General features: G+C 41.2%; 1 protein-coding gene across 1 annotated transcript in view; it reads left to right on the top strand.

Moving 5' to 3' along the window:
- Positions 1 to 7115: 7115 nt before the first annotated feature.
- Positions 7116 to 13628, top strand: part of LOC109521318 (KN motif and ankyrin repeat domain-containing protein 4-like) — an 18371-nt gene continuing 11858 nt past the window's right edge. The window contains exons 1-2 of the mRNA XM_019879122.1: positions 7116 to 7298; positions 13193 to 13249. Of these exons, the coding sequence (XP_019734681.1) occupies positions 13231 to 13249 (19 nt within the window). The 5' untranslated portion in view covers positions 7116 to 7298; positions 13193 to 13230. The remainder of the gene's footprint in view (positions 7299 to 13192; positions 13250 to 13628) is intronic.

Genomic DNA, 13628 nt, shown 5'->3' on the forward strand with positions numbered 1-13628 from the left:
ACGAGTGCACCTTTCCACTCCTTGAGTAGGAACGGTTCTGGGCAGCTGGGGCAGCTCTCAACTCCTATCTATACAGGTCATGAAATCAACATGGTGATCGTTTATCTTGTAGTCAAGTTGTACCTCGGTAGATTACACATCATAGCTTTTTCGTGAATACATTTAAAATTGAATCTCGGATTGTAAGAATATCAACCGAACCTTTAAAATTCAGATAGTAACCGCATTTTCTCATTTCAAAACATCAATTTACTGTCCGCCGCGTGGGTGGTGCAGGGTTACGCGCGCTGGCAGTGCGGTGAGGGTCGGGTGACTGATCATTCACAACAAGATAAACAAACTCCAGTAATCAATTAAAAAAGCTTGCTTCAATTGTAATGTGAGGAAGAAATGTGGGTCAGCCGGAGAGAGAAGCCTCAGATAGCCATTTAAATCACCAATAGCCATTCAAAGCCAGACGTCTGTTATTCAGATCAGACGAGAATATGAAAAAAGGAGATCCTGAAACTTACTGCCACAGCTAAAATCTGTCACTATGATGACATATATGAATTGTAGTGTGGCCTGGTGGTCCAGTGGTTAGCGCGTCGACCTCACAGTGCAGAGGGACCGTACTCAATTCCAGCTGCGGCCTTCCTGTGTGGAGTTTGCATGTTCTCCCCATGCCTGCGTGGATTTTCTCCGGGTACTCTGGTTTCCTCCCACATTCCAAAAACATGCATGGGAACGCCCCGCACGACCCTTGTGAGGCTCAAGCGGATCAGAAAATAGATGGATGGATGGATGTATATGAAATATACACTCAGCAGCCACTGCGCTCGGCAAACTTGCAGAAACCAATCTGATCCATAACATAAATTTTGAATTTTAACCCTTTCATGGACCCCGTAACCTGACAACAATGTAAGCTGTCCACTGGAGTAATCGCTGTACCTGAAAGAGTTAAAAGATACTGTAACTATTCACAGGAGCTTTGTGATTATGCACAGTGATGGAAAATGAATCATAATAAGCACTTGAGAGGAGCGCTTACAGAAATGCACTCAATGTGCAACAACAGTGGTCCCCAACCCACGGGCCGCGGACCAGTACCGGTCCATGGGTCATTTGGTGCCAAAAGAAAGAATAAAGAACTTACTTTACTTCCGTTTGCTTTATTTGAATTTGAAAAATGTTATATTTTGAAAAATTCCCGGATTCTCTGTTCCATCCGTCTACAATATGTCACTCTTGACGGATCTCAAGGCGCACCTCTTGGTCACGTAAAATGAAAACCCAGGGGCTAGCAAAATGAGTAAAAAACAAACGTCTTTGGGAAGTTTCTTTGGGAAGGGGAAAAGGCCCAGCCATGAGACAGAAGAGGAACCTACGACTTCCAAGAAAAAGAAGGCAACAATTAATAGACAGTATCAGGAGTCCTACTTAAAATACGGATTTAACCCACTCTGCATAATATGCGGCGATGGTGAGTTGTATTTTTCATGCACTTTGTATTGGTGGTGTATCTTATTTTGAAGGCACGTTTCAACTTTACCATAGCGACCAGAGAGCGTTGCGGCCAGATAGGACGTTCCTCGTGTCATGATTCGTGTTTATTATTATGTTTCGAAAATACCACAGTTTTCATGCAGGTCATATCATATTATTTTGTTGTATTTATCAGTCAAAATAGTGTCTGACATTAAACCGGTCCGCAGGGCAAAAAAGGTTGGGGACCGCTGATGTACAATAAACACTACATTGCACATAAGGATTCGCACTTGTTTTTGTGATTTTTATTTTTCAGTTGTTGGGAGGCCCTCTTGTTGAATGGATGGTCTCGATCCGCACGTCACTACCTCGTGTTTCTCCTGACCAATGCAGCATAAGCTCAATGGGGAGTGACCACAAGTCACCATTACATAACACACGTCAAATGTTTGGACACAAAAGTAGCCTTAAAAGGGCTCTGCTTTAAAATTGTCTCCACTGATCCAGAAACGTTCAGTGATAAAACCCTTAGCATTCTAAAATCCTCACCGCATTGCTTATAAAGTCTCAACGCAAGAAGAGCAAGACAAGACATGAACATGGGACACAGGAAAACAAGACATAACGGCAAATAAAATCAAAATATCATCGAAACAGTGCAAGCAAAGATTATGACATGAACACAGTGTATTGTGTGCCATACCCCCCCCATGATTGTATATTAGTGACATACTGACACGAGTGCACCTTTCCACTCCTTGAGTAGGAACGGTTCTGGGCAGCTGGGGCAGCTCTCAACTCCTATCTATACAGGTCATGAAATCAACATGGTGATCGTTTATCTTGTAGTCAAGTTGTACCTCGGTAGATTACACATCATAGCTTTTTCGTGAATACATTTAAAATTGAATCTCGGATTGTAAGAATATCAACCGAACCTTTAAAATTCAGATAGTAACCGCATTTTCTCATTTCAAAACATCAATTTACTGTCCGCCGCGTGGGTGGTGCAGGGTTACGCGCGCTGGCAGTGCGGTGAGGGTCGGGTGACTGATCATTCACAACAAGATAAACAAACTCCAGTAATCAATTAAAAAAGCTTGCTTCAATTGTAATGTGAGGAAGAAATGTGGGTCAGCCGGAGAGAGAAGCCTCAGATAGCCATTTAAATCACCAATAGCCATTCAAAGCCAGACGTCTGTGATTCAGATCAGACAAGAATATGAAAAAAGTAGATCCTGAAACTTACTGCCACAGCTAAAATCTGTCACTATGATGACATATATGAATTGTAGTGTGGCCTGGTGGTCCAGTGGTTAGCGCGTCGACCTCACAGTGCAGAGGGACCGTACTCAATTCCAGCTGCGGCCTTCCTGTGTGGAGTTTGCATGTTCTCCCCATGCCTGCGTGGGTTTTCTCCAGGTACTCTGGTTTCCTCCCACAATCCAAAAACATGCATGGCAGGCTGATTGAACACTCAAAATTGTCCCAAGGTGTGAGTGTGAGTGCGGATGGTTGTTTGTCTCTATGTGCCCTGTGATTGGCTGGAAACCAGTTCAGGGTGTCCCCTACTTACTGTCCGAAGACAGCTGGGATAGGCTCCAGCACGCCCCACGACCCTTGTGAGGATAAAGCGGATCAGAAAGTGGTTGGATGGATGGATGTATATGAAATATACACTCAGCAGCCACTGCGCTCGGCAAACTTGCAGAAACCAATCTGATCCATAACATAAATTTTGAATTTTAACCCTTTCATGGACCCCGTAACCTGACAACAATGTAAGCTGTCCACTGGAGTAATCGCTGTACCTGAAAGAGTTAAAAGATACTGTAACTATTCACAGGAGCTTTGTGATTATGCACAGTGATGGAAAATGAATCATATGGCAAACCTGCAGAAACCAATAGGATACGTAACTTACATTTTGAATTTTAACCCTTTCATGGACCCCGTAACCTGACAACATGATAAGCTGTCCACTGTAGTAATCGCTGTACCTGAAAGGGTTAAAAGATACTGTAACTATTCACAGGAGTTTTGTGATTATGCACAGTGATGGAAAATGAATCATAATAAGCACTTGAGAGGAGCGCTTACAGAAATGCACTCAATGTGCAACAACAGTGGTCCCCAACCCACGGGCCGCGGACCAGTACCGGTCCATGGGTCATTTGGTGCCAAAAGAAAGAATAAAGAACTTACTTTACTTCCGTTTGCTTTATTTGAATTTGAAAAATGTTATATTTTGAAAAATTACCGGCAAGCACTTGGGAGAAACTTGCAGAAACACGTTAAGTCTCATTCAATGTGCAACAGTGGTCCCCAACCCATGGGCCGTGGACTGGTACCGTGGGTCATTTGGTACCGGGCCGCACAGAAATAAGAGCTCAAGGCGCACCTCTTGGTCACGTAAAATGAAAACCCAGGGGCTAGCAAAATGAGTAAAAAACAAACGTCTTTGGGAAGGAACTTACATTCCTTCCGTTTGCTTTATTTCGGAATTTGAAAAATGTTATATTTTGAAAAATTACCGGATTCTCTGCTACATCCGTCTACAATATGTCACTCTTAACGGAGCTCAGGGCGCACTTCTTGGTCACGTGATAGGTTACCTCTAAAATGAAACCCAGGGGCTAGCAAAATGAGTCAAAAACAAACGTCTTTGGGAAGGGGAAAAGGCCCAGCCAGGAGACAAAAGAGGAACCTACGACTTCCAAGAAAAAGAAGGCAACAATTAATAGACAGTATCAGGAGTCCTACTTAAAATACGGATTTAACCCGCTCTGCATAATATACGGCTATGGTGAGTCATATTTTTCATGCACTTTGTATTGGCGGTGTATCTTATTTTGAAGGCACATTTAAACTTTACCATAGCGACCAGAGAGCGTTGCGGCCAGATAGGACGTTCCTCGTGTCATGATTCGTGTTTATTATTATGTTTCGAAAATACCACAGTTTTCATGAAGGTCATATCATATTATTTTGTTGTATTTATCAGTCAAAATAGTGTCTGACATTAAACCGGTCCGCAGGGCAAAAAAGGTCGGGGACCGCTGATGTACAATATACACTACATTGCACATAAGGATTCACACTTGTTTTTGTGATTTTTATTTTTCAGTTGTTGGGAGGCCCTCTTGTTGAATGGATGGTCTCGATCCGCACGTCACTACCTCGTGTTTCTCCTGACCAATGCAGCATAAGCTCAATGGGGAGTGACCACAAGTCACCATTACATAACACACGTCAAATGTTTGGACACAAAAGTAGCCTTAAAAGGGCTCTGCTTTAAAATTGTCTCCACTGATCTAGAAACCCTTAGCATTCTAAAATCCTCACCGCATTGCTTATAAAGTCTCAACGCAAGTAGCTCAACTTTCCTCGAGGTACACTTTCCACCAAGAGGCAACTTCCCCCGGAGGAGGGAAATGGGAGGAAAATTAATATCCGACGGCGGGCAAGCTTTTACTGCTTTGACTAAAAGTATCTATGTAAGTTAATAATTTAGTCAGCCCCCCGCCCCCCGCCACCCCTGAAAAACTCTGAATCTAAAAACAAGGTGTTTAACCAAGATACCACTGAAATGTGATGCAATTCCAAATCTTTCTTTGAAACTGCCACTGACTAAGATTTTTGCACGACAGCCAAGTTTTCTCAAGCATGTGTACAGTCTGTCAAAGCTATAAAGGCAGCCCCCCCCCCTCCCCCAGCACTCCCTCCACTGTGAACCACAATCCCTCATGGAGTCAGTTGTCTGCCTGGGTAATGGAAAAGGAGTATTTTTTTTTCAGTACTTAATGATTCCTTTTCCATCCTTGGTGGGAGACAAGGCAGGGTAGCAGCTTATGAAAAAGCTCATATTCCATATCGATACAAGTTAGGTCAGGTGTATTTACTACACCAGGAAACATATCAAGAGCGAGAAAGAAAGACTCCCTCTTGCATAGTCAACCAGTTGTTAACTACCGGTAAAATGAGGAAGTCTTTTGCAGTAACACACACAGAGAGTTAAAAAAATATATATCACAATGCCCGGTTTTGTTCAATTTCTTGTTCATATGAATGCCTGGTACCATGAAAGATGGCGAACAGACAGTATAAAAAAAACATGGAATGCCCACAGTTTAAAAAAAAAAGGTGCTGGGTTGTTTTCTTGACCCACTTGATGGGTAGTTGTGGATTTTGGATCTGACTTTACTTCCGTTGGCAGTTTATTCCATTTGCGCAACAGCTAAATGCTGCTTCACCGTGTTTGCTTTGAAACCTGGGCTCCACTAATTGACTCGAGACTCAACTGGGTTTACACTACTCACAAAAATTGACTTGGCTTTCAGGTGAAATGAATGGAAAATGTCAAAAGTTCACGCTACAGGGACATCATCATGAAAATAGGACGTTTTAGTAGGATGCACTGGCGATTTGCTCATCTCAAACAATTCATTGAAACTAAAGTTAACAACAATGGCGAGTACACCACATCAACAACAACAAAAATCTCAATAACTCGCCATGCGCATTCAAAAGCTTACAGAAGGTCACATTAAGTTCACCTATAAAGGTTTGAATGCATTTAAGCCTCGTCCTGAAATTTCACCTGAAAGCCAACCATCCCTAACGTTTTGTGAGTAGCTTATATTCAATCAGCATTTCTTTAATGTATTCAGGACCATCCAGTGATTTATAGCAGATGTTTTAAAATCGACTCGACAGCTAAGTGAGAGGCAGCCTCTACCGGAGTGGACTAATATCTTCTATGCACTTTTGAAGGAATCCAGTCAGAAGACCACTACAATAATGAAGTCTACTGGAGATAAAAGCACGGACAAGCTTCACCTGATCTGAAGGTTCCTCTCTTTATAGAGGACTGCTGGAGCTCTGACAGAGTGACCATCGTTTTCTTGGTCACTTCCCTGACTTTGGCCCAGCTCCCTGATTGTTCAGTTTTAGACGGGTGGCCAGTTCGAGGAAGAGTCATGCTGGTTCGGAATTTCTTCAAAGGAGTGGAACAGTTTCTGTGCCCTTCCCCAAGTGTGTTCCTTGAGACAATTCCTTTGACTTCATGCCTGGTTTGTACTCTGTCATACACCTGCGGGACCTTGTTGTGCGGAGAGAAAAAAAAAAAAAAAAGAATTGATTCCATTTTGGAATGTGGCTGTAACATAAAATGTGGAAAAAGTGAAGAGCCGCGCATGGGGCCAAAAGGCTATTTTTTTACTCACGTTAATATTGTGTGTGCTTATGAAAAACAGATGATATTCTTTGTTCCTGGCGTGATGGTGGTCAAAGAATGAAAGAGGATCCATGAGGAATGACGGGTATGCCTTCCATAGATGGCACCGAGCTCCGTGCTCTCTCTTTCCCTTCTGTTGACTTGCCATAGATCCCGTCGCATTGGATAGAGTTACACATTCTGTACAAGGGAGGTCCAGTACTGACACTTGTGTTACTGAGGGTGGGCTACTTTTTTTTTTTTCCACGCCATACTCAAGTAAATGCCCCATCTTGTCACACGATGCCATCAAGCCTCCAGCTGGCTTTCTCAGCAAACTACCTCTTGACTGTTGTTTCTAGTAGGAAGGCATGTTCACAAGCTCCTCCCTGCTCTCTACTCTCTTTTTTTTTTCTTAACACAGAGGCAAACCCAGCTTCTGTTATGGCGGAGGCTGCATGCACGTTGGCATTTATCAAACAGCCCTGGCATGTCACTCTCCCTGACAGCAAGGAAAACACACATAAATACACACACAGACACGCTCAGGGTGCACGGCGCTGAGGGAACACCGTGGACCACTTATATCACAGGAGGAAAAGTTTGTATTAAGGTAAGTTTTTAATTTAATTCATTCATGAGGTTTTGTTTGTTTTGTTTTGTTTCTTTTTTTTTATAGCATGGATGCTGAACGGTCACCTTGAATGTTTTCTCCCCAACGAATTGTTGCTCTAAATTTAGGCTGAGAAAGTGCGCTATATACTTTTAGGAGAATAGCTACACTTTCACATTGTAAGGGATTGTCACAGCGTAACGCTATATAATGATGTATGTCTACGTAATCGCAAGCAAAGCTGCAAACGTTTAACCTTTCACTGTGAATATACCGTGACGCTCTTTTCTTGCACGAATCTCTGGCAGCTGTTTCAAGGTGTGAGCTTTGTCTGCGCATACCCAACAAATTTAATGCTGCTCAGATGCCACACTATATCGTTTTCCCCTCTTGCTGTTGGATAGCACAAGGATACCATGCCAGGACGGTCCTCAATTCCAACACGATACCGCGGGCTTCCGGGTGAAAACAAGACAAGAAGACCACAAACATTTTTTTTTTTTTTTTTTTAAATGGAGGTTTGAAAGGAGAAAATCAAGCCAAACCGCTGCTTTTAGTATCTAAATCTCTTCCAGTTATGCATTGGAAAAAATGCTGAATGTACAGCCAAAAAGTTGGGGAAACGGAGGATTTTCTAAGAAGAGAACAAAGATCATAAAAACAAAGAAGCAAACCATTTTGCAGATGACCAGCGGAAAGGAAATGAAGACGGAGAGGGCAGAAGTCATGTTTTACGACATGTCGTGTCTGCGCCCACGTTCAGGACTACTTGATATTAATTATCCGGATGATTTTATTGCTCTTATGTGGAGGTAGCCACACACAGCTCAAGGATGACCTCACAAATCCATCATATATTAAAAAAAACTGTTGAAAATGCCAGACAGAGGAATATACGGGCTGAGTAAACTTTAGTTCATTGCGCTAGCTTGATGAGCCGCCAGTACAGCAACAATAGCCGTTTTTAAAATTTGCGTTAATAATCTCATGAAATGTTCTCATTGACAGCGCGAGCACTGTTCAAACTGAAAGTAGGAATAAGTCAAGAACGCAGCGAATACACAGATGATGTCAGCTACCTCAAACCAAGTCCGCGTCGGTTGGATACTGGTGAAGGCTAAGCTAGGAAAATAGCTAATTTTATTCAGAGATAACTGTGCCTCAATGTGTTTATGATGCTATTTTTTTTTCTTTTTAATCAGGTTTTTGCAATATTTTCATTTTTGTTTTTAAGTTTGACCTATGAAAGATTGCGTAATGCTGTACGGATTTTAGCGTGCGTTATAATTCATAGCATTGATGTTTCAGAAAGGAATTCTACCTGCTGCTGTACCGAACCTAAACAAAAGAAATATAATTATAATAATTTATACAATGAATCCATAAGTGTATCATTTTTTTCTCCAAGTTAGACAGGACAGTTCATCAACCAGAAACCTCGATTCTCCTGAATTGCCTAGTTTAATTAATAAGGCCAGCCATTTAGCTTAATTCAAACAACAACACCAGGTCCCTCTCGGCATTGCCAGAGAATTCCCCTGTCGAGAAAATTATGAACAATGGCATAATTCTGAATCTCAAATAGTGTCTTCATCAAAGATGTGGATTATAATGTCATGAACTGTTTTTGTGGTTCGGATCATATTTCCCTTTTGTTTCATATGTTATGTCTTGTCTTGCTTTGTCTTGTTGTCAGCTTTGTCCCTTTTGGCTACTAATCAGCTCCCCCCTCCCTCCAGCCACTCGTGTCTTGTCCGGGCTGTGCCTGGTTGTCTCATCAAGTTTGCTTGTATTTAGTTCCCTGTTTTATTGCAGTCTGTGTTGGTTCAATGTCGCTGTCAAGACTTGAAATGTAATTTGTGGGTTTGGTCATGAATGAATGAATGTTAATGCAAGGCGGTCAAAGAAGGCCCACAGTGATGATAAATAAAAACAAAACAAAACAGTGAATGCATTATAGTATTCCTGTAAACCACAGGTGTCAAACTCAAGGACCGGTGACCAGATCTGGCCCGCCGCATCATTTTATGTGGCCCACGAATGTAAATCAAACACGTCAACTTCCATGATGCTTGCTATAATATCTACCAAAATTTCAAATTCTCCTATGTAATAAATAAGAGACACATTGTAAGCATTTTCTTGTAACCAAACCACTCAGTACAGTAACTTAAACAATAGTTGAATAAACAGTTCTTATAGATTTTTTTTGTTGGGGGAGGGCATGGGGGGGGGGCAGTTATAATGGCCCTCCAATGGAAAAGGTAACTAAAATGTGGCCCACGATAAGAATGAGTTTGACACCCCCGCTGTAAACCAAAATATGATGCATTTTCACTTAACTCTTTCTGGGACAGCGGCTACTACAGTGGACAGCTTATCATGTTATCAGGTTACAGTGTGCTTTGGAAAACCCCAAGGGCATTAAACTCACTCTTGATATTTAACTTTGACTGTCGTCATGTTTTGCAGGGGCCTCTTTGGGGTAAATGCTCTTTTTTCTTTTGTGGCTCCAAGCACAGACAATCAAACATGGGAATGTGAAAATTGTTGGGCAATGACTCTTGGGAGATTCCTAAACTGTCGTCATGTTTTGCAGGGGCCTCTTTGGGGTAAATGCTCTTTTTTTTTGTGGCTCCAAGCACAGACAATTAAACATGGGAATGTAAAAATTGTTGGGCAATGACTCTTGGGAGATTCCTAACCCAGATGCCATATTGTTTCTTTCGTGGTTATGTTGGTGAAGGGAGACATGTATGACTGACTATATTTAGGTGTAAGAACCGGAGACTCTGTTCGAGGCTCACTTGTTTGTTGAGTTGAAGAGCAGGAAATACAGAGCCATTCAAAATTGGCACATTGATAGCGTTGGGGCTTCGGTGATATTTTGTGTAAGTCTTCAACAAGTAAATTATGGCAGTTAAGTCCATCCATCCATCTTTTTTCTAATCCGCTCATCCTCACTAGCGTCGCCGGCGTGCTGGAGCCTATCCGAGCTGTCTTCTGGCAGTCGGCGTGGGTGCACCCTAAACTGGTTGCCAGCCAATGGTGAGGCAGTTAAGCTCACATTTGGTTTTTTTGTAACACATCATTACATATGCGTGTGGCGGGAAAACCCAAGACATAAACAAACATGAGAATAACAAGTAAGGTTTTGTTTACTGTACAACTTCCACCAACTCCAAATCAGGATTTTATACTCTGTAAAAAAAAAAATAAATTTTAAATCTTTCCAAGCAAAGGTGCAATGATTAAACAACAACTCATAGATTTATCAAAATAATCGCTAATTATTAATGATCATTAAGTCATTTAGATTTTTTTTTTAAATGGTCCAAATGATTGCAATATCAGCTTCTCAACAGTAAATATTCTCCAATTTTTGTGGTCTCCGTTGATCAAGGACTGATCGTGTTTGTGTTGAATCAAAACAGCACTTTGAAAAACAAGCATGAATATTTTTGCCTATTTTTTGACATGTTATGGACCAAACCGGTAACCGAATCAGAATGAATTTATATGTGTTCACTGTCAATGTGAAATAAAGTCCCGTTTTTGAATAAAGGGATGGAAATTGAAACAGATTTATCCGAGTAATCGATTATTCAAATCATTGTGAGTAGCAGCCCGGAGTGGATTTGACTCTTCTCGTCTTGTAATTTGTCAAAAATAAAAACAGTGACAAATAATATCTGCATCTAAACCTGATGACATGTACCACAGCTTTACACCACATGTATGGGCTAAGTTAAGACGTGTCAACGCGAGTGCTGAAAGATTCCTGCCAACAATAAAGCCACCTTGCATCCAGTATATACTGTCTGCTCACGTCAGTGTAAAAACACAAGATAAGAACATCCATATTTATAATTGAAAGCTACATTTAAATGCATTCCCATCCCCAACGTTTCCCGTCCTCCATCTGTATTCAACAACTGAAGCTAATTTATCAAAAACTATCTTCCACGGTACATTTACATTCAGATTACTCATGCCGATTGTGAAATATTGCTGCTTTGACATTATCCAGCACACATTTGGTTACATTTTTTATGAAAACGTGCATGTTGGACCACATGCACGGCACGCTCACATTATGAAGTGTCTGTTCGGTTAGAGATGCCGTGTGCAAACTTCATGCATTCTGCTTTTTGCTGAGGTCTATTAATGAGTTTTTCAAGAACGGAGGTCAAATTTCCCAGCCGGACATTTCGTGTTGGTTGTTTATGGCATAGCTGGCATTGCAGAATGCCTCAGTGGCTGATGGTTGGTGGTCTGGAGCAGGGGGGGGCAATACACAAGGTCAGTAGGGCAGAATCGGCAAGGAGATGACTAGATTTAGTTGACAGAATGTGCACGATAGGGTTGTAACTGTTTCAAGATAAAAGAAAGCTACAATTGCTGATTTGATTTAGATTATGGACAGACTGTGTTAAACGTTGTAAAAAAATATACAGTAATCCCTCGCAACAACACTGTTCATCTTTCACGGCTTTGCTGTTTTACGGATTTTTTTTCCATGCATTTTTTTTTTCTACAGTGCATTGTGTTCTGCATCCTGTTTGGCTAAGGTACAGCTTGCCCAATTTTCTCCGTGACAAAACCCACAATGTCGAGGAAACGTTTTGTACCGTAATTATAGTGCTGAATTTTTTATTATTATTTTTTTTAATCAACCCTAGTTCCAGCTACCTGGATAAAAAGAATCCATACACATGCAAGTCATTTATCTTGGGGTTCAAAAATCAATATCACGTGAGGTCTCGGCGACCTTGACTTTTGAGTGACACAATTACATTTTTTTTGTGTGTGTGTCCAATTTACGACTATGACCCAAAAAAAAAAAACCAACCAAAAAAAACCCCTTCAATCTACTGAACTACACGTTAACAAGAATAGGGCCGACACATGGGCACAGAGTTTTGATTGTAAGGTGTCCTAGAGTGTTTTGAAAGGCGCTTATAAATAAAATGTATTATTATTATTATTATAATAAAAAGATAATGCTTCTTCTACTTTTTCTACCTAGGCAAAAGAAGGAAAGAATGTTTATTTTGTTAAAAACTGACAGGCCCGACCAAAATGAGCAAGCTAAATGACTAAATTATTCCACTGGCCAGCGCCATGGGCATTGCTGTGGGTTAAAAGTGGATTTTTATGAAGATGTATTAAAAAAAAAAAAAAAAAAAAAAATCATGTCAAACTGAATTATAGAGTGCAACCAGAGCTCAAGTTGAAGACTATGAAATGTTAGAAAAGTAAACAAACTGTTGATTCAAGCAAAGACAAACAACAAACTCCAAGGGAGAAAAACAGTGAGTCACAACAATGCTTGTATGCCTGCACAAATGTTTTGGTTTTTTTTCTGCTGCCCATAGCTGCAAGGGCTAAAACGTAGTTCGTTATTCTCGTCCCTCATCCTGGACAGCAGGGTAGTAATCAAGTGAGGATCAGACGTGCCACAGGAAAATAACAGCCATCCGTGCGCATGGAAGAAATGAATCAGTGTGGGAGAAAAAAAAAGCAGCAGAAGCACACACATCACTCAGACAACGTGAGGGATGAAAAAGGAAGGCAATTAAGTGCAATTGTTTGGATTTTGTGCAATAAGCTAAAACAGCGTCAAGCGTAATCCTCTGCATGATGTGCCGTCTCACCAAAAATTCCACAGCTCAACCTCAAGGACTGCCAGCGCCAAAATACTTTTGTTTTTCTCCCGCACTCCATGTATATAGTCATTATGTAATTTTTCATTCGCCCTTTGATATATTTACAGTATGGGGTAGCCGCATAACAATTTCCTTTGCTTGTAAAAAAAGGCTCAGGCACTTATTTGAATGTGTTATTTTCTGTTGTAATTTTTTTTCCTGTTCTGTTTTTTTTTCTTTTGACAGACATCTCCAACAGATGATGTGACAGCAAATCCAGCAAAATGATGGACAGATATAATGGTACGATGTTTCAAATGGTCACTCAGTAGAAGAAAAAAAAACACCTTATGCTATGTAAAAATGTAAAATTACATAACAGGGAGATTATGCAATTATACAAACAAAAATTTGTGACCGTGCCTGTGGGTGTATGCGTTGATGTTAACACTAGTTATCCATCCATCCATCCATCCATTTTCCGATCCGCTTATCTTACAAGGGTCGCGGGGGGTGCTGAAGCCTATCCCAGCCGTCTTCGGGCAGTAGGCGGGCGACACCCTGAACCGGTTGCAGGCCAATCGCAGGGCACACAGAAACGAAGAACCATTCACGCTCACACTCACACATAAGAACAATTTCGATTGTTGCATATGAACCTGCCACGCATGTTTTTGGAATG

Source organism: Hippocampus comes, unplaced genomic scaffold (assembly GCF_001891065.2).
Source record: "Hippocampus comes isolate QL1 unplaced genomic scaffold, H_comes_QL1_v1.1 scaffold85, whole genome shotgun sequence".
NCBI lineage: Eukaryota > Metazoa > Chordata > Actinopteri > Syngnathiformes > Syngnathidae > Hippocampus > Hippocampus comes.